Here is a 27,534-nt window from a genome sequence, read left to right as displayed (position 1 = left end):
TCTCCACCCCCAAAAACCAAATGTCCTGCCCCTAATTTCCCCACACCACCCCCCACCCCCACTGGCTTCCTCCCTCCCCGCAGCTTTACATACTCCGCTTTTTAATTCGACTCCACCCCCCCCTCTCGCTTTAAAAGGACACAGGGGGAGGTTGCATGGCGACAACCGAGAGGAGGTCACGACGGACGGAGCGATGCAAAGAGCATGGGTGGGTTGAAGGCGAACCACAGCATCGGTGATGGAGGGAGGAGAGAAGGGGAGAGGAGCGGAGAGGGGGGGGGGCTGAGCACATGAGAGGATAACTGCCTGTTTGCTCACTCTTGTCGTCTTGCTCCCCCTCCTGTCCGTTCACTTCCACTCGCAGCGCTCCAACCGCCAGGCAGCCAGCTCCCAGGGATGCCCACCAAGGTCCCCACGTGAAGGGGAGACCGAGGCGGGGAGGGTGGGGGCGGGGGACACAGAGCGAGAGAGAGACGGGAGACATCCGGAGGAGGACGGAAGAAGGCGGCGGCGGGAATAACGAGCAACGCCGGAGGGATGCGAGGACCGGAGGAGGAGAGCGATGTGGTACGTGTGACTCAGTTCTGCATCGTCGTTGTGAGAAGCTCAGCGACACTAAGTCGCCTCGTGTTTGGACATCTTTGGCTCCCCTGTTGTGCGTGTTTGCGACCCCCTCGCCCCCCCCAAACATATTTCCAATCAAAGGCATCGCTGACATCCTTCTGGATTCATTTTTCTGTCCCACAAGGGGGGTCATGTGCTCATAGCCTGGTTGCTTCGCTGCCTTGTGTTTGTGTGTGCGCAGTGATAACCGCGGTTAGACTTTATTGCAGAAGGGGGGGGGGGTCTTATTTTCTGAGACCGTGCAGCTTTACGGGATGCTCCGACGAGCAAGACGCTTTCATTGGTGCGAGCGTTGCAGATTCCAGCACAGTGCTTCCCTTGCATATATGTCACTCCTTGTGTGTGTGTTTAGAAATGGGGTATCCACAAAGTTTCACGACCGGGACAAAACACTGACTGAGGGAATCCCATTAGTATAGTTCTATCAGATGTGTGTGCGTGTGCATACGTAATGCCAGCAGTGCATTTTGAAATGTTTACTTTCATTCTCGATTGGAAACATACATTTAGATTGTTGTTGTCAGGTTATCGACTTTCTTGCCTGATATAATATAATATATTATAATATAATAAATTCAAATTGGAATTCTAATTATTTTTTTTTTTTTTTAATCCATTTTTTTGTAATTTAATTTCAATGGTTTGTGGTTGCTTTAACTTTTCATTTTGTCTTAATATTATATTTTTCGCTCTTTTTTTTAACTTGATGTATAATTTTGTTTTGGGATTCATCATTCATGATGAATTTAATATAGTTTTTGGTTTGCTTTTTTTTTTAACTTTGCTTTTTAATTCCCATATTTTTTCTGTGCTGGTTCCCAAATGCTTTTTTTTTTGTACATAGTCATGACATTTTTTTTTGTTCATATTGCAATGTATTTTATGGAATCTATTTAATTTCTTCCCTAATATCCCAATTTTAATCTAATATTTTTAGAGTATATATATTTCTTTCCTCTCACATAAATCTTACCTTTAGCGATTTTTACCACAAGGCGCTAATATTCCAAGCTTCAAGTACTTTAAGACGAGGGCCCCACGGCTCACCACCAGCATCGTCGAATACGAGCCTGAAAATACAGCCGCTATTTCACAACGCTCCGAGAAAAACAACAAGAAAAAGAACAATTAATCTGTCGTCTCGTAAACGTCAAACGATTATGCTTACTTTGGATTTTCTTGGCCCAAAAATTGACTGGTGCTGTCAAAGTGTGCTCGTCACCATCTATTAGCCCACTTAGGAGGGAGTTTTCATATCCAACACGCCATTGTTGGTCCACGGCGGACAGATGGAACAAATCTATGCTGGCACTCGCATCCCCGCAAAAGTTGGAAGCAATCTGGACTTCCTTGGGGAAAAGCAGCGTGATTACGACTGTCACTCAAGCAAGCTTCTGCTATTTCACAAGGAGAGACAAATAAACAGAAATAGTCATCTTAAAATGTAAAGATGTGAAATTGTGTGCCAGGGAGGCAAAATAAACAACCGGCGTGCGTCGGAACCTCTTCAGCCAAATTGCCGTCGTGCCTTCCAGATATCCATTATTTGCAGGATTCCAAATTAAAATGCTATTTGAACTCCTTGGCTGCAAAACAACGCGCGTGTGAGACATCTAATGATTTTTATCCGCCGTTCTGTTCAAAGGCAAAGTTGAGCTCGCAAACATTTGCCCATGCAGACGCGCGTAGTCATTAGCATTCACCCGGAGCGCTCCAATTATCACTCTCCTTACGCTTCTGTTTTTCTCTCCGTGAGAAGCCCGAGGGAAACATTTGGCGTTTTCAGCAGCTAAATGCTTCGCAATGTTCCCATAAAATGTTTTGCCAACTTTCTCGCTGGCGTACTACTGTTGCGAGGAAACAACATTCAACACAAGCCACACCCCCTTATCAATTAGCCAAGCAGGAGTTGAGCAGAGCGAGTTACAGTGTACGGCAGGGGTCTTCAATCCTGTTCCTCGAGGGCCGGCGTCCTGCCCATTTTCCACCTCTCCCTGGTGCAACACACCTGAGCGATCGTTATCTAGCTTCTGCAGACCTTGCTGATTATCTGATCATTTGAATCAGCTGTGTTGCAGTAGGGAGAGATGGAAAACCTGCAGGACACCGGCCCTCGAGGAACAGGATCGAGGACCCCTGGTGTACGGTGTAGGCAACGGAAACCAATAGTGGCTGTTTTTTCTGAAATGCCCTAAGACACCACAAGATGGTGCCAAAGTCATGTCTAATAGAAAAGTAGAGCTGTGGCGCCATCCTGTGGCAAATTGGTGCCAAGAAACTTTCCCTCGCGAGTGTAAAATCAAATCCCCCCCCCCCCCCCCAATTTAAAACGATTAATAAGTTTTGAGGAGGCGTGAATGGCTTCTGGTTTTTGTGACCTACACCAGAACGCGTCTATGATATCAGAACTTGGAGCTAATTCAGCCATCTTTTGGGGAATCAAATTTGTGCTTATTGCGTCCACTTGGCGCATACAGCGTTGCCCCGAGAAACAAGTCACCCAACTTCTGAGGTTTTCATTTGGACAAGTTTTTTGTTTTGACTTGTGATGAAAAATTTTAAATAACCACGATATGGTGACAGTGAACTCAACCCAGATGGCAAACAATGTTAAATCAAAGTTGAAATCAATGACTTCAGAGTGTGAGGCGCTTTCCGAGCGACAGTGACCTTATTGCAAAAGATTGTTGCTGCAAATGCTGGAGCAAGCAAAATGTGACAAAGATTCCTGCAACTTACTGAGTGTTTTGTTTCATGTCTTCATTATACTGCCACCAAGTGGTCAACATCGGAAAAGCAAAGGACGCAGCACGATATTTGTACGTTTCTATAAAGTGCACTCATATTTATTATATTGATTTATATATATTGATTATATTTATTATCAATTGAAAACGCGTTACATTTCGGGGGAGGCGGGAACCGATGAACGGCACTTCAACTCATTTCAATCGGCGACGATGATTTGAGATCAAATCCTTTTGAGTTTGCGCGATCACGGAAGCAATTCAACTCGTATCGAGTATTCCGATCGCCTGCTCGTTGTCCTTCCCGGCAGCTTTTTTTGCATTTCAACATCCTTGCCAGTTGTAGCGTGTCAACTAAAACAAGCCCACCTCCCCCGTGAGGCTTGACAATGCTGAGCTGACAAAATAATCCGCAAGCGCATCTCAAATGACGCAAAGGCTCGGTGTGCGTCGTGGTTGTAAATTGGTCACTGATCATATAGCTTCCCTTAGTTCCTCCTTAAAGGCCCCGACACGCCGATGCTCCCGATTTAGCGCTCCGCTGAACCCGAGCCGTGACATTTCCTCTTTGTGCTCTTCGCCCTCCCCCGGTTGCCATGTCTTTTACCGCCTCCTCCATCACACTTGGTCGGACTTCTCTCGCTTGGTCTGGCAACGTCACTAAATATAACCGAGCGCGTCTACCTCCTCTCCTTCCTCTTGCGCTAGCTGCCGCCTCCTCCCGATCTCGCCGTCGTCTGACAAATCAGAGCATGGCCAGATGATACGACAGGACGTTTTGTGGTGGTTTCAACACCATAAAAGAACACACAGCACCTTCTTCACACACACCACAAATGTGTTTCTAGTTTCAGCAAGAACATTGCTTGTCAAATTGGGGGTCCGCAAAATCATTTCCGATACATGATGACGTTTCATTTGGTTCAACAGAATCATTGATTATAAATGTCAGAGCACGTCGCCCCCAAGGACCTCATCGGTAGCCCGTGCACTTGTTGGAATCCGACGATTTTTGCCCATTCTAAAAGAGCGGATGTTGGCTGATCAAAGCAGCTGGGTGATAACGTTCACCACTTGAAAAGTGAACAGCAGAAAAAAAATGGAAACATAAAAAACAGATTGGGAGGTCGTCTCATTTTTGGACTTTTGCATCATAATTTCCCCGAAAAAGCATTTGCGAGTTTAAAAGAAGAAGAAGGTCAGATTTCCAATTTGGATCAAATTCAAGACCTTTCACTCACAAAAATGAGCACTGAGAGCGGGCAATTCAGGATATTCTTCAGGATAAACAAGGCCTTCATTTTGGAAAATCACATTTGAGACCTTTGAAGGATGGGCAGGAATCCTGGAAACATGTCCAATTCCAACTTCATTGAGCGCAAGATGAGTCTTAAAGGGAGATGAGACGTGACATCATAGCGTCGCTGGCGGGAACGCTGACAGAAAAGCCTCCGGTGAGTGGTAAGCAGCAGACGAGCCGGCTGTGGTGAGGCTTAAATAATAACCTCGCAGAGTTAGGAGCCCAACTGTGGCATTATGCGCTCGCACACCTTCTTCCTCCCGCCCGGTGATTTATCTCCAGCCTGCCAATAAACCTCAACATGAAAATGTCACATGTAGGGGAGGGCCGGCCTCGGTCGCGGGATCCCGCCCGGGCGCCATTAAAAATTTGGGCATCGGGAGGCTGCTTTGCAGACTGTGCGCTCAGAGGTGGGAGCGGGAGGTTCCAAAAGGTGGCGGCTTCATGCGAAATTGCGTTGCCGCGACGGCGGGAGTGACAGTGATACAAGTGGCACGGCTGATAAGAAGATGGAAGAAAGATAGAAGGGAGAGGATGCGGCTGACACCGACGGGAACGAGTAAGGGGAATGGCCGCGTGGTTGGCGGGATGGAGGCTCAGAGGCAAATCTGTCAGGGTGAAGGTTGAAAGTGAAACTGATTTTTTTTTTCTTACAAGAAAGCCAGACGACTTGAGAGATATGAGATATGAATGAAAAATCAGAAGGACGAAAACATGATTGAAGCCACGAAAGATTCAAGTCGAAAATCCAAGGTCAGTAGACTGTCTATTAAAGCAGCAGCCGCGAATAATTGAGTTTGCTTGGCTCCCCCTACAGGGAGCTCCGATTTTTTTTAATTTTTTTTTTTTTACAGGGATTGATGGCGTTCCGTTCGTACAGCGGTAACAAAGCCAAATTTGTCGGAACCTACGCTCATGTAGGAGGAAAGCCATAATTACAGAGAAGATATTCATGAGGCACAGGAACTGAACCCTGCTAGTAGTTTGGAGTATTGCAAAAACTTTGATTCCAGTGCACTGAAATATCATTTCCAACTCTTCTTTACAATAATGCCATTAAAACAAAGACGCAGATCATTTGCTTTTGAGAAAAAAAAAAAAAAATAAAAAAAACATCACCAAAAATCAAAGTGCCCAAGTGACGTTTGTGGCCCCCGCTACCGCTTGCCCAGAAATCAATTTTAACCCCCAAAATATTTGAAGCACGCTGAAAAACCTCCAATGAGCTTTACACAAACATTTACACCGCCCTCACCAAAAAGTGAAGCAAATAATAGAAAACATGCCAGTGAAGTGAAGACTCTCCCTAATTTCCACTAACAACCCAGGCTTAACGTAGCTCCTCCCCCACAAACAAAGATCTTCGTCTTTCAGTCCAGATGGATCATTTTAAAAATAGTCACATTGCCGCCAACGGCCACTTTCGAAATCGGCAGAACTTTGGCGCAATGTTGCTATTCGGAGTCCACGTGACGGCGATTGCTCTTAAATTGCTGTGGATGCTCGCAAGCGGGTGAACCTCGCTGCATCTGCGCTCCTCGTATACTTTCCGACTTGTACCCAGGGAAGATTTAGTAGTCGAGGTGAATCATCATAAGTGATCAGAACATCAAATAAACAGGAATCGCCATCATTCATCCCGAAATCCATGAGTGCGCTCGCTTGATATTTGGCCTTTAATCATTGTTCATCCCAATAAGTGCGCCTTTTTTGCTCCCCTTTGCGAGCTGCAGAGAGAAAGACACAAGCGTAAATAAAAGCGTCAGGCGTCCTCGCTCGCTCGTCACTAATTACCCCGACCGCAGACGACAAAGGGGAGGAGCGCAGAGAAGCACAAAGTCGGCTTTGAGAGGTTATCGGACGCCACAGGTGTTAAAAGTAGTCACAAGATGAAAAGAACCAAATCAACTCCTTGACTTGAGTCCGAGTAAAAACAAAAATGTATACAAGACAAATTTTACAGTTTGACGTTTTTGATGCTCGATTAGATAACTTGGCACAAAAAAATTGTTTCCCTCTTTTACGAACTTGTGAAAGGAAATACGAGTTGCATGAAAAAAAAAAAAACGTTTTCTGAAGTCATGTAAACCTAACAAACAAAATTGACTTAAGTGAAGCAAATACTTGTCATTCCCATCAAGCGACCGCGTGACGGCCGGACATCGACGAGGGCCGCGGCAGAAGCGCTGTCCAATCGGGAGTGACGAGCGTGGCGGACAGACTGTCACGCGGCGAGCAGGTGAATCAGAGAGGGCGTCGGCGCGGCGCATCATCGAGAAGCTCGGAAGCACCGCCGCTGACCCCCGAACGCGGCGGAAAGCAGAAATTGCGTACGAGGCGTGCGTGTGACGGATATGTCAAGAGTCACAACATGCTGCATGGAGTCACATCAGCGTTGCCACGGCGACGTGAGCGCACATACATAAAGCGGCCCTTAATAACGATGGCCTATTGTGTTCGTCGAGCCTTTTCTTTTGCCACCTCCATCCTGTCATTACATTGGCTGATTGATCTCTTCTTCCTTCATTCGGCGCTGACCCGACTCTCATGCATTTTTTAAAATCGCCGCCTACCTTATCGCTTCTTCATTATGCGGAAGAAGAAGCGAGCGGTATTTCAATGGAAACGCAATAATATGGGAACAATTACAGTCTCTTACACCTCTCTCTCTTTTTTTTTTTTTCTTAATAGGACTTTCTACTGTTTTGAGCCACGAGGAAATGACTCGGTGAAAGAAGGGCCAAGAGAAGAAAAGAGCTTTGAAGAATCGCAATAAAACAAAGCAAGTGAGCGCCACAAAAGCCGAATGACGCAGGGTGCGATGGCGAGCCGAGCGGGTCCGCCCCACGACTTGGCCGTCCTTCCTCGCGTCGGCCCGCAGGACAACACGGTCGCAGAGGTCGAACGGCCGATGTGATGGACGCCAAACGGAAAGACGGGTTGCGGCCTCCTCGCCGATTCGCTCGGAGCGAGAGCGGCAGAAGACATGCAGCCGTTTGAAGAATATTTCAAGTGCACGCATTTCTTTTTTTAAGGACTTTCTTCTCTTCCTTTTGACCTTTCATCATCTTAACCTGCGAATATGACTTTCCCTTGGGTCAAAGACAAAGGATAATCTGCGCACGAGGCCAAAAAGGAAAGTTGAGGGAAACCGGGGCCGGCTCTCTTGCCGCATTCAGGCAAATGGAAGCTCAATGTCCTCGGGGACGCATTGATACGCCCGGGCCTTTGGCGTGACATCCGACGGGCCGCGCAGTTGTTGGATGTTGGGAGAGAGTGAGAGCAAAGAGCAATGGTGAGCAAAGAGCCCAACCTCTTGCTGACGGGCCAAACCAACGGCAAAGGTGCCCTGGCAGAAAAAACCGGAACCATGACGGTGCGTTCGGTGCTTCTCAATCGGGACTCTCCCGATATCGAGAGTCGGCTGAGGCGGCGCCGCAACCGCACCCACCAGGTCCGCTTTAAAGACCTGGAGGACGGCAGCAGCAGCAGCGGCAATAGTGGCACGGGCGAGAACAACAGCCACCCGCGGCAAACGCCAGACCGCGATAGTCCTCATCCTCTGCGCAAACACAGCAGCAGGCCCCCCAAGGGTGCGTGGGGGGGGAGGGACGGACCGCGAACGGACAGCCTACCGGGTCAGACCTCTGTGGTCGGGGCGGTGCGCGGGGACATGGCGAGTACAATCGAGGTGGTGGCTGCCTTCTTGGCCAGGGCCCCGCCCCATCCACTGACACCGGGGCCCACGCGCCGATGCTGGGCACCGCCGCAGACGAACTCCCTGACCTTGCCGATGACGCGCAAGCCGAGCACCAGCACAGCCATCCAGACTTCGCCATGTCTGAAAAAGTCCCTCTCCTCCACGCACACCCGCAGTCACAGCTTGGGAGATTCTTTGGGCATCGACGGCGACGATGAACACGACTCCCAGGATGAGTACCTTTCGCAAAACCACGTGGCGCCGCTTGGCTCCAAAGATCTGAACGGTCCTCAAGCGCCCGTGGATCGAGCTGCGATCGAACGGAGGTTGAAATCCTCCAAGGCCGACGTGAAATCAAGTGTCGCTGTCACAAAAAACTCCAGGCACAGTTGTCCTCCGTCGGTCCTTCACAACAGCGAGCCGTTCCGCTGCCGAGACGGCCCCAAGCGGCAGGGCGGCGTCACTCCCTCGCTGGTCAGGAGGCGAAAGCGTCTGAATAGGACGACGAGCGATCCGGGAAAAGAAGTGCACTATTGCACCACACCCACGCAGACTGAAAGCGCTCATTCAACCCTGCCGCATTCAAACACCAGACTTTGTGCTTCGCCGGTTCAAACCGAGAGCACGTCCGCTCGTTTCAAGTATTGCACGACGCAAAGTCAAACGGAGGGTAAACAGTCGCAAGCCCAGAATCAAAAGAGCAACTGCGATTCGACCCCCCCTTTAAATCTTACTCAGCGCACCGCTCCGATCCAAACAGACCCTCCCTCGCCTTGGCCTCCAGACCATCAACCAGCCCAAACATCTAGCACCGGCGCATCTCCACCTGCGCTAGAATCACCAACCTCAGATCAAATTCAAGTTGACCGTCCCGTACCGCCAAATGGAATAGAGGACCCCCCTCCCCCACAAATAACTTCTGTGCCTTACTGTACATCTCCGCCTCCCACAAGTGCACCAACGCAGAGCCCCGAAGAACGCACTGAGCCATCTTGCACCTTGTCAATCCAGCCAGCTCGTGTCCCACCACCTTCCTCAGCGGCCCCGCCCGTTTCGTGCTCCGCACCCACTGTGATCCCGCAGCCCACCTCAAACTATCGTCACGTGACACCGCCGGCATTCGCCAGTGCGCCGCTCATCCACTCCGCTCCATCGCTAGCGGCATCAAACTGCACCCCCCCTGTCCCAAACACGGTGTCACCAATTACCCCTTCTCCTGCAAATAACCAAGGGGGGGCTCCTTGTGACCCCAGCCACCAAAACACAACTCAACCACAGCCACCAAACGCCTATGCGGCTACAAATGCAACATCATGTACAATTGTGACACAAGCTGCTTTGTCTTGCACCTCCATCTCCTATTACAGTACAACCCACGGAGCGGGAGCGGGCCCTCCCCACCGTCCCGCGACCCCTTCGTGTACGACCCTCATACAAACTGTCGCTCACTGTAACGTTCCGTGTCAAGCTTTGCAAAACGCCTCCTCGGTCAGCTTCGGCATAGCGCCCTTCTCTTCTCCAGTCCCCAAATTAACAACGTGCACATCACCGCCGCCGCTCGCTCGTCTTCCAAACGTGCAGAATTGCGCCACACCCACGAAAGCCGTTCCTCTTTACTCGTTTCGTGCAGCGCCGCCATACACCCCTCCCTCTCAGGCCCCCTTGAATGCTCAGGATAAGCGGGGCATTCGACTTCCACCTCCCGCACCGCCACCGCCACCCTACACGCCACGTAAAAAAGGAAATGAGCCGCCGGCGGCGGCGGTCCGGACACCCGCGCTCAGGGCAGATAGCAAGGCCGACGAGAAGGAGAACGAGAAGAAAGAAGCTGTCAAATGCACGGACACCCCGACGGTCGCTGAGAGCGCCAGCTCTCCAAAGCACAGGGCTAAAACTCCGCCACTTTGTGTCGCGAAAAGAGAAAAGCCGTCTTCTACTGCCAAGGCCTGTTTTAAGCCCAGCTGTCTCAACTCAGCCCAGGCTCAGCTTGGGGTGCTACACAAAATGCTGTGCGCAGGAGCCAACGCTCCCAACAGCCAACATGCGCTCCCTCCAAACCAGCAGGCATGTTCCGGAGCCAAGGGTTGTGCCGTTTCCGGGGAGAAGCCCCTGACTCCGACCCAAGCTGACACGCTGAGACAGGTACAGGAGATTCTTGGAGGCTTGGTTTCTGGGGCCAGGTGCAAGTTGGACCCGGCCCGAGTGACAGAGAAGCTCCTCGGTCCCAACGGGCCCTTGCGGGACATTCGCAGCCTGCAAAACCATCTCCACAGTCTGGAGGGGGTCCTGGAGACCAGCCAGAATACCATCAAGATCCTACTGGATGTCATTCAAGATTTGGAGAAGAAGGAGGCCGAGCGAGACGGGTGAGGCAAACTTTTTACCCTTAAAACGCGTGCCTTCAAACGTGCCGTTTCTTTTCGAGAGAGAAAATGGATGATTCACATGAACACATCAAGTATCGCAGATGAAAAATGATGCCATCCATGGTAAAGATGTACTTTAATGTAAATGCAGCAAAATCATTTATTTAAACGCAAAGAGAGAGATTTGCGTCAGATTGGATGATGAAACAATCGGGACTTCTGTTTTAACCTCGAAATAAAGGCCCATTTTCACAGACCATCCAAGATTGTTGTCTGTAATCCTACAGAGAGAGAGCGTAAAATCACACAATAATGTCCAAGCTTACCTAACTGGCGGTTAAAGGAAGGGTTAGTCTGGGTTTAAGCTTGAGGTCAAACGGGAGCTGAGCCATATTTCATCGTGTCAACATATGATCGGAAGCCTCTGGGTAATGGAGCTGTAAAGCCGAGCTAACGGGGGGGGCCTCTCCACTCGGGGCCGGGTGTTGCGCGAGGGAGCCATCTGGTCGTCTGTAGCTCGAAGTGATGCAGACGCTGTAGGAATATAGAAGTTATGAAGGGCTGCTCGTGTGCAAAGTCAACGCCTGTGTGAGGCCAGAATAACTGCTGTTTTATTTCAAGACGGCTAATTTCTCACTTCAGGGAGACAAAATACACTAATGTAATCATCGACGTTTGAGTCTTCAGTTAGCCAAACATAGCTGGCTTTGAAAACATTGGCAAATTCACAGGCGGGATCCTCTGAAAGCAACATTTTGTGTTTTAGAGTAAAACAAGGTCTCTCAATGAGTAATCGACGATAATTATCGATTAGTAATCGATTAATCGTTGCAACTGTTACTAAAGACGACAAAGCGCATATGGGTGCAGGGACCTAAAGGTGGATGTCAAGGCTATCCCATTAACGCTGACGATCCCGCTCAACTATTTATATCTCAGCCAACTTTTTTCTCGAGCATGGCGGGCCCCCGAAGGCAAACACGGCGGTGGAGCAGATTGAGCGTCAAGAAGAGCGACATGAAATATCGCCAGGCAGGAGGCACAGAGGGTCGGGGCGAAGGGAATATCGGTCGTTATTTTGACGAGCTCTCTTGTCAGTCATGCCACAGAAGAATTCATGACACATCCGTCAAAACGTCGGCCTTTTGAGGGACGTCCGGCCGTGCAGAAATCTGCGACTCCATCTCTCGTCGGCGGTTTGGGATGTCGCTAAACTCTCATCATGGTTTCATTCATCTACTCTAAGCTTCTCGGTCATCTCCGACGCCTTTTCGCCGCAACTTGATGAGCGATACGAATGTCGTCTGAGGCGCGCCATCCCAAACGCGCATCCTTGCCCGAGCGGCGCAGACTTTAGCGGCTTCTCGCCATCTTTTGCGTGCTCCGGCAAAGGAATGTGGTGATGGGGCTCGGTCTAATTCACGCACACTTGACTTTTACCTCATAAGCATTATTTTATGCCCGGAGTGATGTAGTGACTCATGGGTTACGTAAGACTCAGTTGGAGGGAGAAGGGGAGGAGGTTTGGGTGGGCTGAGTAGCGTTCATTAAAAAAAATGATCAGGGGATTGATATTTTTTTATGTTAGCTCAGTTGGGATAAAAACACGCATGCACGCTTACACACACTCGTACACACACGCGCACACACACCCCCACACCCTCTCACTTAAACACACACACACACACACACACCATTTTACCCTTGATATGTCATCTCAATACTTTTCCACAGAAGACATTCATACCGAACCGGTCAGGACATTGAGAACTGCGGGACCTGCAGGGACTGTGCGTGCATCATCTACAGGTATGGGGAGACATGTGTGTTGTATGTATACAGCTTGAAGGTTTAAGTGACCTAAAAAAAAAAAAAAAAAAAAAATATATATATATATATATATATATATATATATAGAGAGAGACACACTTTTTTAATATATTTATATTTTATTTTTTCTTAAATCTATATTTTTTTCCTCTCAAGTGTCACAGCCCCCCCCCCAAAAAAAAAAGAAAAGTTCGACACTTTGAATCAGAATTGGGCACTTGGACCTGCAATGTATAAATCCTCCAAGAGTGCTTATTTGCGACGTCCCTCGCATTACATGTTAAGGCAACGAGAGCACATTGCGTGTCTCGGCGCGCAGTTATTGTGCATGGTGCTGTCATTTCGCATCATATCCATTTGGGTATGGCTTCATCGCCGCGACGGGCGCAGAATCGCTTCTTGGCGTCACAGTACGCTTGAGTATTATGGGGGAACCTGCAACGCGCCGACCAACATGTTAATGTGGAATTATAATCGAATGAAGGGAAAATGCAGTTCAGTCACATATTTTCTTGATCAACATGTTGGCAAAACGGTTGACTTTGAGACAAAAGAGGACAATTGTAATTAATTCTGATTTCTGAACCCTGGTTATGTTCTGGGGCTGCTTTGCTACATCTGGCACAGGGTGGCCTTGATGACCACTTTCTGATCGGGAATATACTTGAGTTGTTTTCGTTTTTTGGAGCCTTTCTGTTTGACAACAAAACAAAAATAGCCTCATTAGAGTGGGACAAAGCAGCGGTGGGAAAAACGAGAGTCGACGCACACATGACCAGCATGGGCAAATCGAATTTGATTGCGACTCGGGTGATTGAGGCTTTCACTTTGCCATCTCTGAGGGGATCCACGCCACACAAACAATGTCATCGGCTCCTCAGCAAGCAAAACGTCATGAACAGCTCTGAGTTGGTCATCCATCCTCTTAACTGAGAGTCTGGGGGAAGGTGGCAGATGCACAAGTTGGACCGATTGCGGCGCCCAATCAGATTGAGCGGGGCGGGGCGCCCATGGCCTCATTATTCCGACATGCTCCTATAAACGGTTCCCACGGCTTTGCAACATCTTTGATTGACATGCAGTTTAAATTCAGCCTGAAACAGAAGGCAGTCGAACGTTAGCGACTCGAAAATAATATTTGTTTGTTTTTTTTGACCGACCATAAATAGCCTTTCCAAATTTGACACCTGGGAAGGCCTTAAAAGAACGAATGTAGTCGAAAGAGAAGTGGTGGTCGAGACCTCTCAGTTTGAAACTAAGTTGACGTTCATCCCTGCAGATGCAAGCGAGAAAGAGCAGGAACATCACTTTTGAGGAAGTGATAATAAACGCAAGTGGACTGAAACCATTGGGAGCCTTTCTGGCGCTCCCTTAATAAGACATTAGTCATCATCATCATCGGAGGAGCAGATGAGACGACTCCACTGGATCGTCTCGTCCGTCAAACCTCCTGTTAATGCACCACGGCGCCGATTGTCTGCTTGGCCGAGATGATGGGGGAAAAAAAAAAAAAAAGGACGAGCAATGTGATGGAGAAGCCGTAACATCTGACAGGACAGATTCCATCAATTCCCCCCCCACCCCAAAAAAAAAAAAAAAAAGAGAAGAGGAGAGGAGCTTGAGCACATGACATCAGTGGAGATGAAACGCTCCCACAGGGGGAGGGAAAAGAGTTTGGAGGAATGCGAGTGATTTCAGAGCCCAATGTTGCCTTCACCCCAGTTTGACCGAGCGGGAACATCAAATGCAACACAACTTTTGGAACGCTCCTGAAAAACATCAATCCCTTTGCTCGGATTTTGCAACCTGGACAGTCTGTAACTCCCTTATTTATACAAAAGCAGCAGTTTTTTTTCCCTTTTGATTCAAACAAACAAACAAGAACACATGCAATGGAAACGCGACCTTATTGACTTGAATCACTCCGTTTACTTGCATGGAAGTAAACAAATACACATTTCAGTGCACACAAACGATTGTTGGACTAAAAAGAAAAATTCAATGGCGCTATCGGTCAAAACCGACTCCAAGACAAGAAAATATCTCTCCGACGAAAGCGAACATGAACCGAACAATGTTCTAGTTTACGAGCTCTCGAGCTGAATAACGTCGCACGAGTGCGCATCTCGCGATGATGCGGTGTGTTGAAGTGTGTGGCTTTGTTCTCTCAACTTCTTTCCAGGGCAGAACTTATGTAAAAATGCAAATGCAGTTGGCAACAGAAGATTACATTTGCACCCGAGAAAGGAATCCCTCCCTCATTGAACTCTTCATTTGTTCAGCTTTAAAAAAAAAAAAAAAAGCGTCTTCTTACGGCGAGAATAATGCATGACACGTCCAACACTATTTATCGGTCACCGGTGGGGCATCGATCGCGTATTAATATGTAGAATCCGACGGTGTGAGCACGCGGGAGAGTTAATTAGCGAAGCCGCCCCACATTCGGTGTCATCATTCTTGTTGCTAATGGCCGACGTGAGAGTCAAGTGGAGCCTAACAAGGAGCTGTTGTGCTTAATCCCTGCGGAGTGCCGCCTAATCAGATCTGCACGCCGCCGCTTTATCTGCGCTCCTCCTCACTCGGTTGCTCCATCACGCCTTTGGCTGGACGAGATCCACGAGTGAGCTGCTTGCACGTAGATTAATGACTCGATGTTGGCGTCCACCCGCTGTTTTTCCCTTTTCTCTTTTTTTTTAGAGGCAATCCGTCATCGCCTGCGCTGAGTGGTAGATAATTGAGAAAAGGCTTCAGCGGGGGCGATTCCAGAAATGTTGTTTTTGAAATGGCAACTCACGCAGCACAAATAAAGCGCCCACGACGTTGAGACGAAGCTAACGACTTGACTGCTCACACCGTACCGCTCGACTATTATTACGCCAAGGATGAAGGAAATGCACATTTCAGTCTGACCGGCAACACTTTGACATCTGGCAAAATTCTTAGTTAGTTAAGGAAAGCTAGCATGCTTGGGATCCTTCGACCGATGGCAAGAGTGAGATTGCCTTCATAAAAAAATAAATAATAATAATCCCCAAATTGGATTTCAATTTGCACATGAGCAATGCTTTTCAAACCGAGATGGTCGTCGAGCCGTCCCATCAGCATTTGTGGTTGCGTCGCGGCCCCCGAGTGCAGGAAGTGCTTAATAGAAAAGATAAAAAACAAAAAACACTCAATGAGTTCAGAATTTGCAATCGTTCACAAACCCGATCCTGACATGTACGCCGCTAAGTGAGCGTTTCTATTTGGGCCTTGCAAAGACATTCTTGGCCCGCCGTGCAAATGCGCACACACAAACGGAGAATACCGTGTTTGGAGATTTTGTCTTTTTTTACGTCACAAAACAAACGAGCGTCCCTCCGTCGCTCACGTTTCCTCATCGGACTGCTTAATCCCGCCGCAATTGCAAACTGATTTGAAAACAATTTCACTCGTACGTTTTTCAGCCATTGTATCTGAAACGCCACACGGCAGAAGCGCCGCGGTCCAAATTGTCATTTGCCAGTGATCAGATTGCCTTAATATGTTCTGCGCTGACCCGTGTTGCTGCGGCAACTCTTTTCATTGTCATCGTTATCGTGGCGAAGGTCTTCCGAGACACGTTCCGCAAACGCTTCACACAACCAATTGCTCCTCGATTTGCCCGGAGAACAAAGCCAGCTCGGCCGAGCGCTCCGACTGGCCGGCGTTCCATTTCCCGTCACAATCGGGCAGACTGCGGGTCGGCCCGGCCCGGCTCGCTGCGGATTTGCAATCCTACATATTGAACTGGTTGAACTTCCAACGGATGGCCCGGATTGTTTTCTGAGCAGACCAGGAAGGAATAGTTGGTCGCTCGGGGCAAACTTTTCGAGACTTTCCATAATCGGGGCTTTAACTTGGATCCCGGGCAACCACTCAAGTCCAGAAAGTACTCTTCGTCTTTAGCGATCGAGGCTCCGAGTTGACAGGTCTTCCGAACCTCTCACGTGAACTTTGAAACAACTTCATTTGCCAAATACAGCTTTGATCTTCATATGCGTGCCAGGCGCCAGAGGACGCCGAGCTTATCGGCTCACGGCAAATCGACGGGGAGTGATGTCGATGAACATCTTGTGACAGCGCCTACAGTCGCGACTCATCTCCGGCCACTCTTAGCGCACACCCGTCATGAATCAGCGCTTCCTGACGCACATTCGCACTGACACGACATCCCGTCCTCACACGTAGACCCGAAAGGGAGTTGAGGAAGTGCAGGAAGGAAAGTGGGTTAACTCGCAGTCGCTCCACTATTTCCTCTCAACACGCATTCTTGCATTGGCCGCGCCGGATTTGTGCCCCTCTCAGATCACTCACGCAGTCAAATTTTCAGCAGCATTAAAACTTAATCGCAGCAGCTTTTAGGCTTTAAGAAGTCAGAATGAAGTGGGGGGGTGATGATACCTGTCGACAAGAGGGATGGATGGTTTGCGGACAAATTGGTTCATAAATGGACAAATGATGGAACGTAACTTTTGGGAGGCGCAAAGCAGATTTATCACTGGCATAACATCGGAGTGGCACGAGTACCGTATTTTCCGGACTAAAAGCCGCTCCCTTTTTCCGAGATTTTGAACCATGCGGCTAAAACAACGGTGCGGCTTTTCTGTGGATTTCTCTGTTTTAATGAGCAAAGCTGTTGCTGTGTTAAAAGGCACCCTTTTAACAATCTGTCGATGGACCATTTTTAACTATTTATTATTACTCGTCTGTTGGAGAAGCATATTCTGAGGATTATGATGGCCAAGACGAGTCCAGGTTTACAGTTAGTGTCTTTGAGGATACAGTCGCACCCCCCCCAAAAAAAAGGAGAAAAAAAAGGGGCTTTTAATGTCACTTGATAAAGTATTCTACCTCGCTTAATGACAACCCTCCGTCATTAACCGAATGAATGGTGGAACTCTTGATACGTAGATGACCGGGAAATCCATCCACAGACAAGCGCATGAGCCGATTGATGGACGGCAGCCGGATGGATGAGCGGCCGATGGCCGAATGGGTCGATGGTGGGGTGGATTGCTTCTATCTGACTGCCCAAAGTGTCCCGGGGAAGCCTTTGAGGCATCAAATGCTCTTCACGTTGTTCCAACACGCGGCCGCAGCTGCTGACAGCTCCTCATTGTCTGAGATTCATCCAGGGGAACGCCGCATTTCACATAGAGAACGAGTGGAATAGATAGCTGGGTCTTGCATCCTTCACACACACAATCCGCTTCCTACTTCTGCGCCTTCAATATAAGTCTATTTCACACCCAAAGGCTTGGGGGGATGAGGAGGGGCGGGGGGATCCAAAACCCCGTTGCTGGAGTGAGAGCAGTGTGCGAGGAGCGTATGGGAGAGGAGAAGGCAGCTACCTGCAGCTTGCCGCCTTCCATCAAAGCCAAATGAAGCGGAACACGAGGCAGCTTTATTCAGGGAAACCCACACGTGCGCTATAAATAACGGCATGCAAATGAGCGCGAGCCTGTCCAAAGCAAAATGCGCACGTCAGTGTACGCGCATTTCGACAAGCACCAGCAAATTACAGATGAACCCCTCCTCATGTTCACGGTCACCGGGATATTTCGGAAGCCCAATCCCGCCTCGGGCTGTTCATTAAACATTGACAATCCTCCGACGTGACCGTCACAGCCAGTGAAAAGAGCCCACTTCCTGGGAGAGAAAGTAGGAAGCGGGAGTTTCTGTATTTGAAGAGGCAATGAAGCAATGCCAAAAGAACGGATATGAATTTGAAGAGGCAAATGATTACATCCATATTTGAATATTATGCAAATGCTGAGTACGTCCAATGCAAACATGTCGCGTCCGTGTAGAAAGTTGGAGTTGATAAACGGGGGGAGCTTGTTTCTTATCTCTTGGGATCAATCCGCCATTTCTGGGCCGCGTCAACCAGGGATGTGAATTTTAGGAACACTCTAATACTGAAATAGCACTTGATTTGGTCAAAAGGATGGCGAGGGCTACGATTGGCTGTTTGCTGAAGTCGCCGAGCGGACGTGTTTGAGGTGAAGCTGTTGGCGGGTGCTAGGAAGGGGAGCGCTCCTTCTTTGCTTTCTATCAATGATGTCAACTTCTGAGGAAGGCAGATTTAAATGTTTGTTGCGTGGCTCCTCAGTTGAGCATTCTGCGGCCGATAGACGCAAAGTCCGTCTTCGGGATTTGTTTTGCTCTTACGAGCACACGTCTGTCTCCATCTGACGGGACGTTGCTCCTCCGACCAATAACGCGGAGGCGGCCGAAAGAATGAGAGATAAATCTAAACGGAGGAAGCCGACACACACGAGCTGCGGCGCTTTCAGTAGAAAGCGTATTTTCAGCCTCTGAAGAAAGATTTGTCAGATTCTTGACTTTGACCTTTCTCTAACGGCTCTGTCAGAGCTTCCAGACCTGTGCGTGCGTGTGTGAAACGTGTAAAAGGGCAGGCCAGGCAGTTCTTCTGCAGTAATCCATCTTCACTTCGGGGCCTGAGCCGCCGCGCAACAGGCGCCTCGCAGGGGACGAGGATACACACCCGAGGCGTCGGCCTCGTTCTGAACTGCGAGGGTGAAATCAAGCGGCGGCCGGCGGGGAGGGGGAATGACTTGTTCTTTGTACGCAAAGCACGAAAAGAGAACAACGGCCACTAAAAACGTTTGTTTGAATAATTCAGTCTGAATTAAAGTAGCACCCTGACGAACGAGTTCAATTGATGGCTTGTGACATCAGAAGGTAGAATCAGGTTGTGTGGGCATCTTGGCAAGTTGGAGCCGACCTTAGCTTCTTGTCTTGGGAAAGTGAGCATTTTGTTTTTGCCTTTGACTGTGCCCACGTGCCAGGAAAGTTCAGTCATTTCTCTTTTTTTTTTCCACTTCATTTGATCGTCGGTGCATCGGAAGCATCAAATTTGGGCTTGCAAAAATAATAACAAGCAAGCATGGGCTTGTAACTTCAAAAACTTCACGTCAAGGAGCTTGTGCATTTTGCATTCAAGTCGCCGTTCTCACTTCTGGTCCCACTTCTTCCCACATTTCAAAAGAACGCAGGTTAGGTTTGAATTCATTCCGAAACTCAAAATGATCCATATGAAGAGGGGCAAAGGCAGAAATCTTTCATCGGGGTGGCCAGGATGACGCAATGACTCACGAAGGGATGGCAATAAATTGGCACGTGCGCACTCGTCGGTCGCAGCTTCACCGGTCGGTGCTCAGGTCAGTCTTGGGTACTCGTGACGGTGGCCGAGAGGTCATTGTTTATCGCACCATCCGCAATTTTGCTCAACTTCATTTACTACACGATGCCTTTTTCTTTGCTTTTGGCCCTTCCATCCGAGGCGCTGATTTTCTAGCTGACGGCTAATCACCAAACTCAACAGTCACCGACAGCCGGCGACAATTTATATGCAATTTGCCAAGAAGCGAAAGTCATCATAATCGTTAAAACTCAATTCAAGTTTTCTAGATATCGTCATTGTTTTGATCAAATCAATAGTCGCGACAAATGTTAAAATGTATGACGTCAGTGAAAGTGAAAACGTCAGTCGAGCGGAACTCATTCATTTCACCGCGGAAACGGTGGCCACGTCGCTCCGCCCCGGCGCCAGAAAGCTTGCGTACATGTGCATTTGTGCAGGATCTCGGCTGATGAAACCACATTGAAAATGTAGTAACTCTACGGTTTCATCAACCATTAAATCCTTTTCGTCGACGGGGACTCTAAATAAAACAGTGAGCAGTGTGGCGCACACTTGAAAAATTTCTGCTCTGCTGGCCAAACCACAATAAATCCAATAAATCGCGGTGAGGTTACAATAATCCTTTTACAAAATGGTGCAGCCATCATGTCCAGTGTTTGTTTTATGTGACAGATGTACCGCCGGGCGTGAAAACCTGAGCGGCCAAGAGGTGTGAGTGTTGTATTGTCGTAATCACAGAGCTCCCAACTGGCGTCGGCGCCGGGAGCCAGATGGTGGCCATCACGGTGAGGAGGTGGGATGGGGGGGGGGGGGCTACGAAGGGAGCACTGCCTCATGTGGATGACGTGTCATATAAATACTAATCTCGCTTGAAAGCCGCCCACACCTAAATGAGATCCTTAAAGCTCCCTCCCACCTCTCGCCACAATTAGATTCGAAATACTTCATTATCGTACTCGGCTCCATTTTGCAGACGAGTCGAGGAACCTTAACGATGGCTGAAACCTGTTCGGGGTCGCGAGATATTTGCTATGCCAGAAGAAGAATCGGCACCATTTTTACCTTGAGATACAAACGGCCTGACTTAAGAGTTTTCCCCACAGGCGAGCCCTTTTTTTTTTTTTCTTTGACTTGCATGTGAACTTCAGATAAAAGATCGATATGGTGGGAGGAGACTCAAGTCAATTCATAACAAGCGGAAGCTTGCCATCTAAAATTACTAAAAATTCTTCAACAAGAAGCTTCAAGCTGTTTGTTGCACCTTTCATACTAAATATTTAAAATAACCAAGTAACCGCCGCTTTCTTCGTGCTACAAGAATGGGAAACTGTCGTGACCCCAAGCAACTCTTTGGTGGTGTTACCCTTTAAGCAAAGGATGTCTGAACACAAACGGTGCGACAACACACGTAGACAGACGATGTAACAATTTTCACAGATATATATTCATTGCCGTGTGTCTGAAAAGACAGCCACAAGTGCACTTTTTGAAAAAGTCAAGCCAATGCGAGCTCATGCTTGGTAAAAAAAAACAAAACAAAAACAGGACAAGTAATGTGGTTTGCTTCTCAGTATGAAAAGATGTAAGAAAGAATCTTCAAGTTTGATTTCATTGTGGCTGGGTATTATAAAATATGGACAATAAATATCCATTTTTACTTACTTACTTATTCCAGTCAGTCAATGAGCCTTTTCTTTTCCGCAGTAGTATGTGTACGTCTACTTCGGCGCAGTGCGAGCCACCTCTGCTTGCCACGTCGTGTCGTAAAAACAGCACGTCAAGGTCGGGTCCGTCTGTGTGGGCGCACAAGACACTCTGCGGCGCAATGGGGCCGCATTCCGCTTAGACGCTGCCGCATTGTCTTTTCTTCATCACGACAGGGTGAAGCTCGACTGGCCTCCGGAAGCCTGGCGCCGATTGCAATGATTGTAGAAACCGGACACTTTGGCTCTGTCTCTCTGCGCAGGAAGCAACGTGCATGTGAGATTGCAAAGAGCAGAGAGCCACGTTGAAATGACTTCAATGGTTGCCTTTGGAAAATGGAGGGGGGGGGGGGTCGACTCAACATTCTCTTATTTTTTGTTAGGTGAATAGTACCTGAAAGATGATAGCTTTTTCTTTAAATAAATAGATCCAAGCCAAATCTATCCAAAAAAAAAAAAAAAAACATTTCCGCGAAAAGAAAAAGAACATTTAGTCATTTGCAGAGCGTACCAGCTGTTTATTTGAAGGAGGCTTTCATTTGAGATGTGCACCTTAGAGGGATGGATGTGTCATCATTTGACCCCAAAAATAATTAGCCTTAAAATTGTGTGTATAACATGCACTCGTTTATAGAACGCCTCCCCAAATTTTTCTCTGTACTTGAGTAAAATACGGTCCCCTCAATTTTTCTTGCACTGTAATTTTAGTAAACCATCTTTATTTCTTTACTTGTCTTTTAAATCTCCAACTGTGTAACTGCTTTTAAATATTGTACTTTTAATTACAGAATGTGTGTTACGTTGCGTATGAATTACACTTTCAATCAACGATTTGATTTGATTTGAGTTCAGAGTCCGTATGTACTGCCCAGGTACTGGTAAACATTTTTTTTGTTTCAATTAATCTCCCTTTATTATACTTCCCCTTGATTTGAGATTATTATTCGCAGAATTTGACAGTAGTTAGTCAAATCATTTCTCGACAGCGTCATTTCATCACATCTGTTTGCCCTCCCTGTTGTGCGGCGGATCCTTGAGCGCTATTTAAACACTCAGCTGTCAAATCTTTCCCACTAAAGTAGCAATCAGTCAATACCTAAATAATGCACGCGACGCATCATTTAGCAGCCATTTTATCATCCTCAGACCCGCGTGAAGCAAAAATAAATACATCCCGGTAGGAGAAATCATTTGCGTGGGCGGCCGCTGGCATGACTTGTTCGGACACACCTCAGCGCATATGTTACGCTAAATTTGTCCCACAACAGAGACGGCCGAGAGACTGAAACAGTAGATTTCCCTCCAATTTCCTCAATAGCAGCGATCCTGGCGGAGCAACACTTGAGTGCCTTTTGCGCACACACAAAATGTCACACTTTTGCTCTCTCTTGCTGCCAGATTTGTTAAAGCTACTTCCTGTGTAAGATTCTATTCAGTTGCGGCGTAATAACTGCGCTTGAAAACGCAAGTCTAACTGGAGACAGCCTCGCTCATGGATAATTGAAAACAAGCGCAATGTTCACCAGGCATGCAGAAATGCACTGTTTTCCAAATGACTCGCCGAATAATTAACATCTCTCCCAGCTGTATTCAACCTTCATTTAAGCACAAGTCACGCCAGCGAGCGACACCACGAATTCCAGATCATTGCAAAAAAAAAACCTAGCAAACGGCGAGGCAGAACTCTTCCCTGAGACTGCAACTAAACCAAACGGATGGGACATAATTATTGATATTAAATCGAAACGTGACACCAAATGAATGCTAACGTGACATCGGTGGTCTCCCAAAGGACCGCTTGAGTAGCCTTCGTTTGTGATTGTGAGTCCCGAGGAATGTTGGCCAAATGACCATTTTGGAAATGTTAACATTTGCAGATCATTATCGTGACAAATCATGAACACGATTTGTTATTGCAGACGTGCGTATCAAAGTCGCTCTTGCTTTTAAAAGCGTGCTGGACCATTTTCCACATTAATGCTAATTGTTAGCATGCCAAGGGCGTTTTCCACTGAATTTCATTGTTTTATAGACGCAAGGTACAATTCTTGTTCATCTTGACCATAATCTTCAACTGTGAGCGGCATTCAACATCTTGGAGCCTCACGACAACTTGAAAGTCAGATCACGCGCGTTTCAGGGCGCCATGACGCGGACCATCCACCTGAGTTGCGTAAATGCAATTCCCGAAAGATGATGTCTCCAAGCGCGCTCATGTTTAAACATCCTGGTTCGCCGTTTGTCCACGCTCCAGTTTTGTGGTGATCTTCAGCGCCACTTGTTCCCGTGCGACACATTTCACTAAACGGGTCGCTCCGAGCAGTGAGCGACAGATGCCTCGCGCGTCAGCTGGGACGCCGCCCAAAGTAAACCGAAGCGGTGAGCGGGAATTTGAGGAGCGGACGGATCGCAGCTGCCAGTCTGGCTTTCGGCTGCTGTTGTCGTGTATTTGAACGTGCCTCGTTTATCCACTTTGCACAGCATCCGCCCCCTTTGCAAATGGAGCCCACGCGTAACGGTCGAGCGAGCCGAACTCTCGACTGCCTTTATTTGCAATCATCCTTTCACTCGCTCTTTGCAAAGCTACTTGACGCGGCGTCTGATCTTTAACACGCAGCAATCTTGATCCACTGTCAGTAAACAACACTCTTTTTTTTTTTTTCTTATTTATTCATAGGCATGCCAGCGTGTTTGCAATGGGCTCACTCCGAATCAGGACTGAACGGACTGCATGTCCAGAGCAAAACAAAACATGGACGCATTCAGCAAGAATGTAACCAAATTTCCACGGGCGGGGAATATTTTGCTTGTCCCAATCTGCCGGCACATATTCCTCCATGTTGCCGTACTGGCGTAAGGTACCACTGATGAAACCATGCTGAAAAAAAGGTTCTGAGTTTTTGATCTACTGTCACTGTGACGCACTGCCTGGACGGGCTCCAAATATACTGGCCGTCTCAAGCCATGATGTGTTGTGGCGTAATACAATCCCACTGCGTTTCGCATCCCTCGATTAGCTGGAATTAAATGTTCCACTTTTCACTCCTACCTTAGATGACTGCATGATGGATCCCCGAGGGATTATTTATTCACGTTGAGGCCTTCTCTTGTTCAGTCGCCTCGTCCGCTTCCTCCCCCACGTTGTTGTCGTTGGGGGCTTTTGTTCTTCAATTTTCATTTCATTTCAATTTCCTCCAATCCTCCGGGGATTTGATCAGTGGCTCGATGCAATGTTGATGGTTTTCTGTGAAAGAACAAGATGGCACTTCAGCGTTCAAGGCAGAATGATATGGTCGCATTATTGCAGCCGGAATAACAAAAACATTTTCCGTACCGCTACAACTTGAGAAGGAATGGTAGAAAAGGTGGAGCACAGTCAACCTTTACTTATTTGCAGATTTCCATTCACCTATTTGATTTATTTCTGTCAAAACAACAACCACCACAAAAAAAATATATTTAAAACACCCAATATCGGTCGATTAAATCCATTCATCGTGGGAGAGGGTATCAAGTAAAAAAAAAAAGAAAAAAAAGTCAGTGCGGTGTCACTTTTTCAAGCATCTGATGGTGCGCATGTGCGAGTAAAAAATGCTTGAATATTGTCAAGCAATGTTAGGTTGACAGGAATGTCAGGAAATCTCAAGGAAGGAAGTTCACAGATGACATTGTGATGTGCGGTGAAAGCGGGGAGAGCAGTTGGAGGAACACAAAGGTGGAGGTATGCGCTGGAAAGGAGAGAAAACAAGATTAGCCCAAGTCAGACCGCGCCTGTGCGCATGAACCAGAGGAGTCGACGAGGAAGAATAAGTGGCCCCGGTGAGTAAAAAGAGGCGTTAGGTTGCTGATTTCCAGCCAGGCGGGAATAAACCTGAGCATCATCCACCAGGCCCTGCTTTGCCTCCACAGTGGGAGTCCTTGCATTTATTCCCAGCATCTGCTTCTGCTGCGTGATGAGAAACACCCGCTAACTAGGCCACCGCATAATAATAAGCGAGAATAGCAGCAAAGGAACGGCAACAAAAAAAAAAAAAAGAGCGTGAGAGAGGGTGGGCGCACAAGCAGGAAGCAGCACATCGCTCGCTGATATCGCTCACATGACTGAGCGATTATTTCATTCTTTTGGGCATTTTAGCTCCAACATTAGCCTCAACTGCCTCATTGTTGGAAAAAAATATACCAAGGAAGCGGGAATACAAAATGATTGAATATTACGTGGACTCTCTGATTCAAGTCCCACTCACGGGATGGGGACTCCCTCTAGTGGAATTGCTACATATGTACAGTTCAGTTGTATTTAACTTTTCCATTTTATCGACAAGAACTGCTGTTATTTATTTATTTTATATTTATTTATTAAGGTTCATTTTACAGTGAAACAATGTGCAATTCATTGAAATCCAATCCTTGTTTTGTATAGTATCGTTTTTTATTTTTCTGATTTGTTTGCGTGTCATTTCAGTTTTTGCTCTCTGAAGTGTAAGCGAAGATGTGGGCTGCAATGTTAGCTTCTAATGCTATCTAGTAGTTAGCTCCCATCTGCTAATAAATAGTCAGTGATCCGGCTTTCTGTTCCAGATTGTAGGATCGCATTTTTGTTACTCGGATAGCATTGTGATATGACCGACATTTTGTAAACAAACTACTTTGACTTTGAGATTGAGATATTTTAATCTATCTCTTTGTGCTGTTTCTAAACACCTCCACGTCCCAATTATAAGAGGGTGTGCACACTTGTGCAACCACACTACTTCTCTGGCTATTGCATCCTGTTTCAAAAGTATGGTGTGACACAAAAAGCTGAGAAATGATTTTTCTTTGGTCAAATCAATTCCATCACAAAAGCAGGTTGCGTACATGATATCAGCTGGGGTGTGTAGACTTTTTATATCCACTGTATCTACACTTGTGTGACTCACCAACATGTTTTTATGTCACATCTACCCACGTAGCGTAGAACACGACTTCCGTCTTCAGGAAGGGCAGGTGGTCCGCACGTGGAAGGTGGGCGACCCGCCCGAGGGCTCGCCCCAGACCTCAACCCCTCCCTCCAGCACGCCCAGCCAACAGGACTCCCCCCAGACTGTGCGTCCCGCGGCACCAACCAAGAAGAACAGAAAGAAATGCTTCTGGTTCCTCTGAAAATCAAAGAAAAAAAAAAGAAACCAAATGACTTTTGCTTCCGCAATACCCCCACAGACGGGATTTCATGAGCGACCTCGGAGCATTACGACAAGCAAATACACAAAAGAAAAACGGTGGGAGGACATGACAAAGGTTGACATTCGAGCGCCTTTTTGTTGGCGGTGACGACAAATTGACAATGCCTTGATGTACTTTTCGAGCTCTCCAAAGAGGGCCTCCTCTGCTTTGTTATGGCGCGGCATGGTCGCTTCAAGTGCAATATGACTAAGCAATGACCAGATGGAAAGAGAATGAATACAGATCATCCACCATACGCACAAAAAGTTCAGGCAAGACGGCTTTTGGGGGAAATCTCACAATGAACCGAAAATGCACCTGATGTGAATTTGGGAGAACAGCAGGTTGTTGTGTTAAAGGGACCAAAAGACCCAAGACGTGCAGTCAACATTGAGAGAAGGTCGAATTAAGTTGACGTGTAAAGGTGCATGTTAGGTTCATCCTGAAATTTCAGGAAAAAAAAGCCCAACACCCCAAATTTTCTTTGAGCGGTGTACAAATATATACGTCGATAGAGTCAAATATCAAAAGGAGCTGTTTTACAACAAAGACAATTTGGAGTCATCGTCATTAATGGACTAATGAGGGTCAGAACACCAGCTTTTATATTCAGAGACAAAAAAAAAAAAAGATACCATCAAAGACTTCTTTTACTATTCTAATTGTGGGCGAAAACCACTGCGTATTTCCACATGAGCAATCACTCACTTGCCCTTGCCTCACACACACACACACACACACACTCTCCACACGTATATAAGCAAAGTCCATTTACATCCAAAGTATATAAGAGACTTCTGTACATATTTGCCATGTTATATTTCGGATATGGATTCATGCTCTATTAAAAAAAAACCAAAGTATTTTATCACA

At 47.4% G+C, this 27,534-nt stretch overlaps 1 protein-coding gene across 3 annotated transcripts; it reads left to right on the top strand.

Moving 5' to 3' along the window:
• Positions 1-66: 66 nt before the first annotated feature.
• Positions 67-27,534, top strand: LOC148318804 (uncharacterized). Of its 3 annotated transcripts, XM_088280867.1 has the most exons (5): positions 67-208; positions 365-567; positions 7,363-10,737; positions 12,472-12,546; positions 26,412-27,534. In XM_088280867.1, exons 3-5 carry the CDS (start codon positions 7,964-7,966, stop codon positions 26,599-26,601), a joined length of 3,039 nt encoding a protein of 1,012 aa, XP_088136993.1. In that variant the 5' UTR covers positions 67-208; positions 365-567; positions 7,363-7,963; the 3' UTR covers positions 26,602-27,534. The 3 variants fall into 3 exon arrangements, with proteins under 3 accessions (XP_088136993.1, XP_088136991.1, XP_088136994.1); XM_088280865.1 differs by having other exon boundaries at positions 125-567; XM_088280868.1 differs by having other exon boundaries at positions 126-567; positions 12,475-12,546.

The sequence above is a fragment of the Idiotropiscis lumnitzeri genome, chromosome 18 (assembly GCF_059441095.1).
Source record: "Idiotropiscis lumnitzeri isolate Australia: NSW breed Sydney's pygmy pipehorse chromosome 18, RoL_Ilum_1.0, whole genome shotgun sequence".
Lineage (NCBI taxonomy): Eukaryota > Metazoa > Chordata > Actinopteri > Syngnathiformes > Syngnathidae > Idiotropiscis > Idiotropiscis lumnitzeri.
The sequence above is the reverse complement of the archived record's forward strand: the minus strand, read 5'-3'. Positions and strand labels throughout refer to the sequence as shown.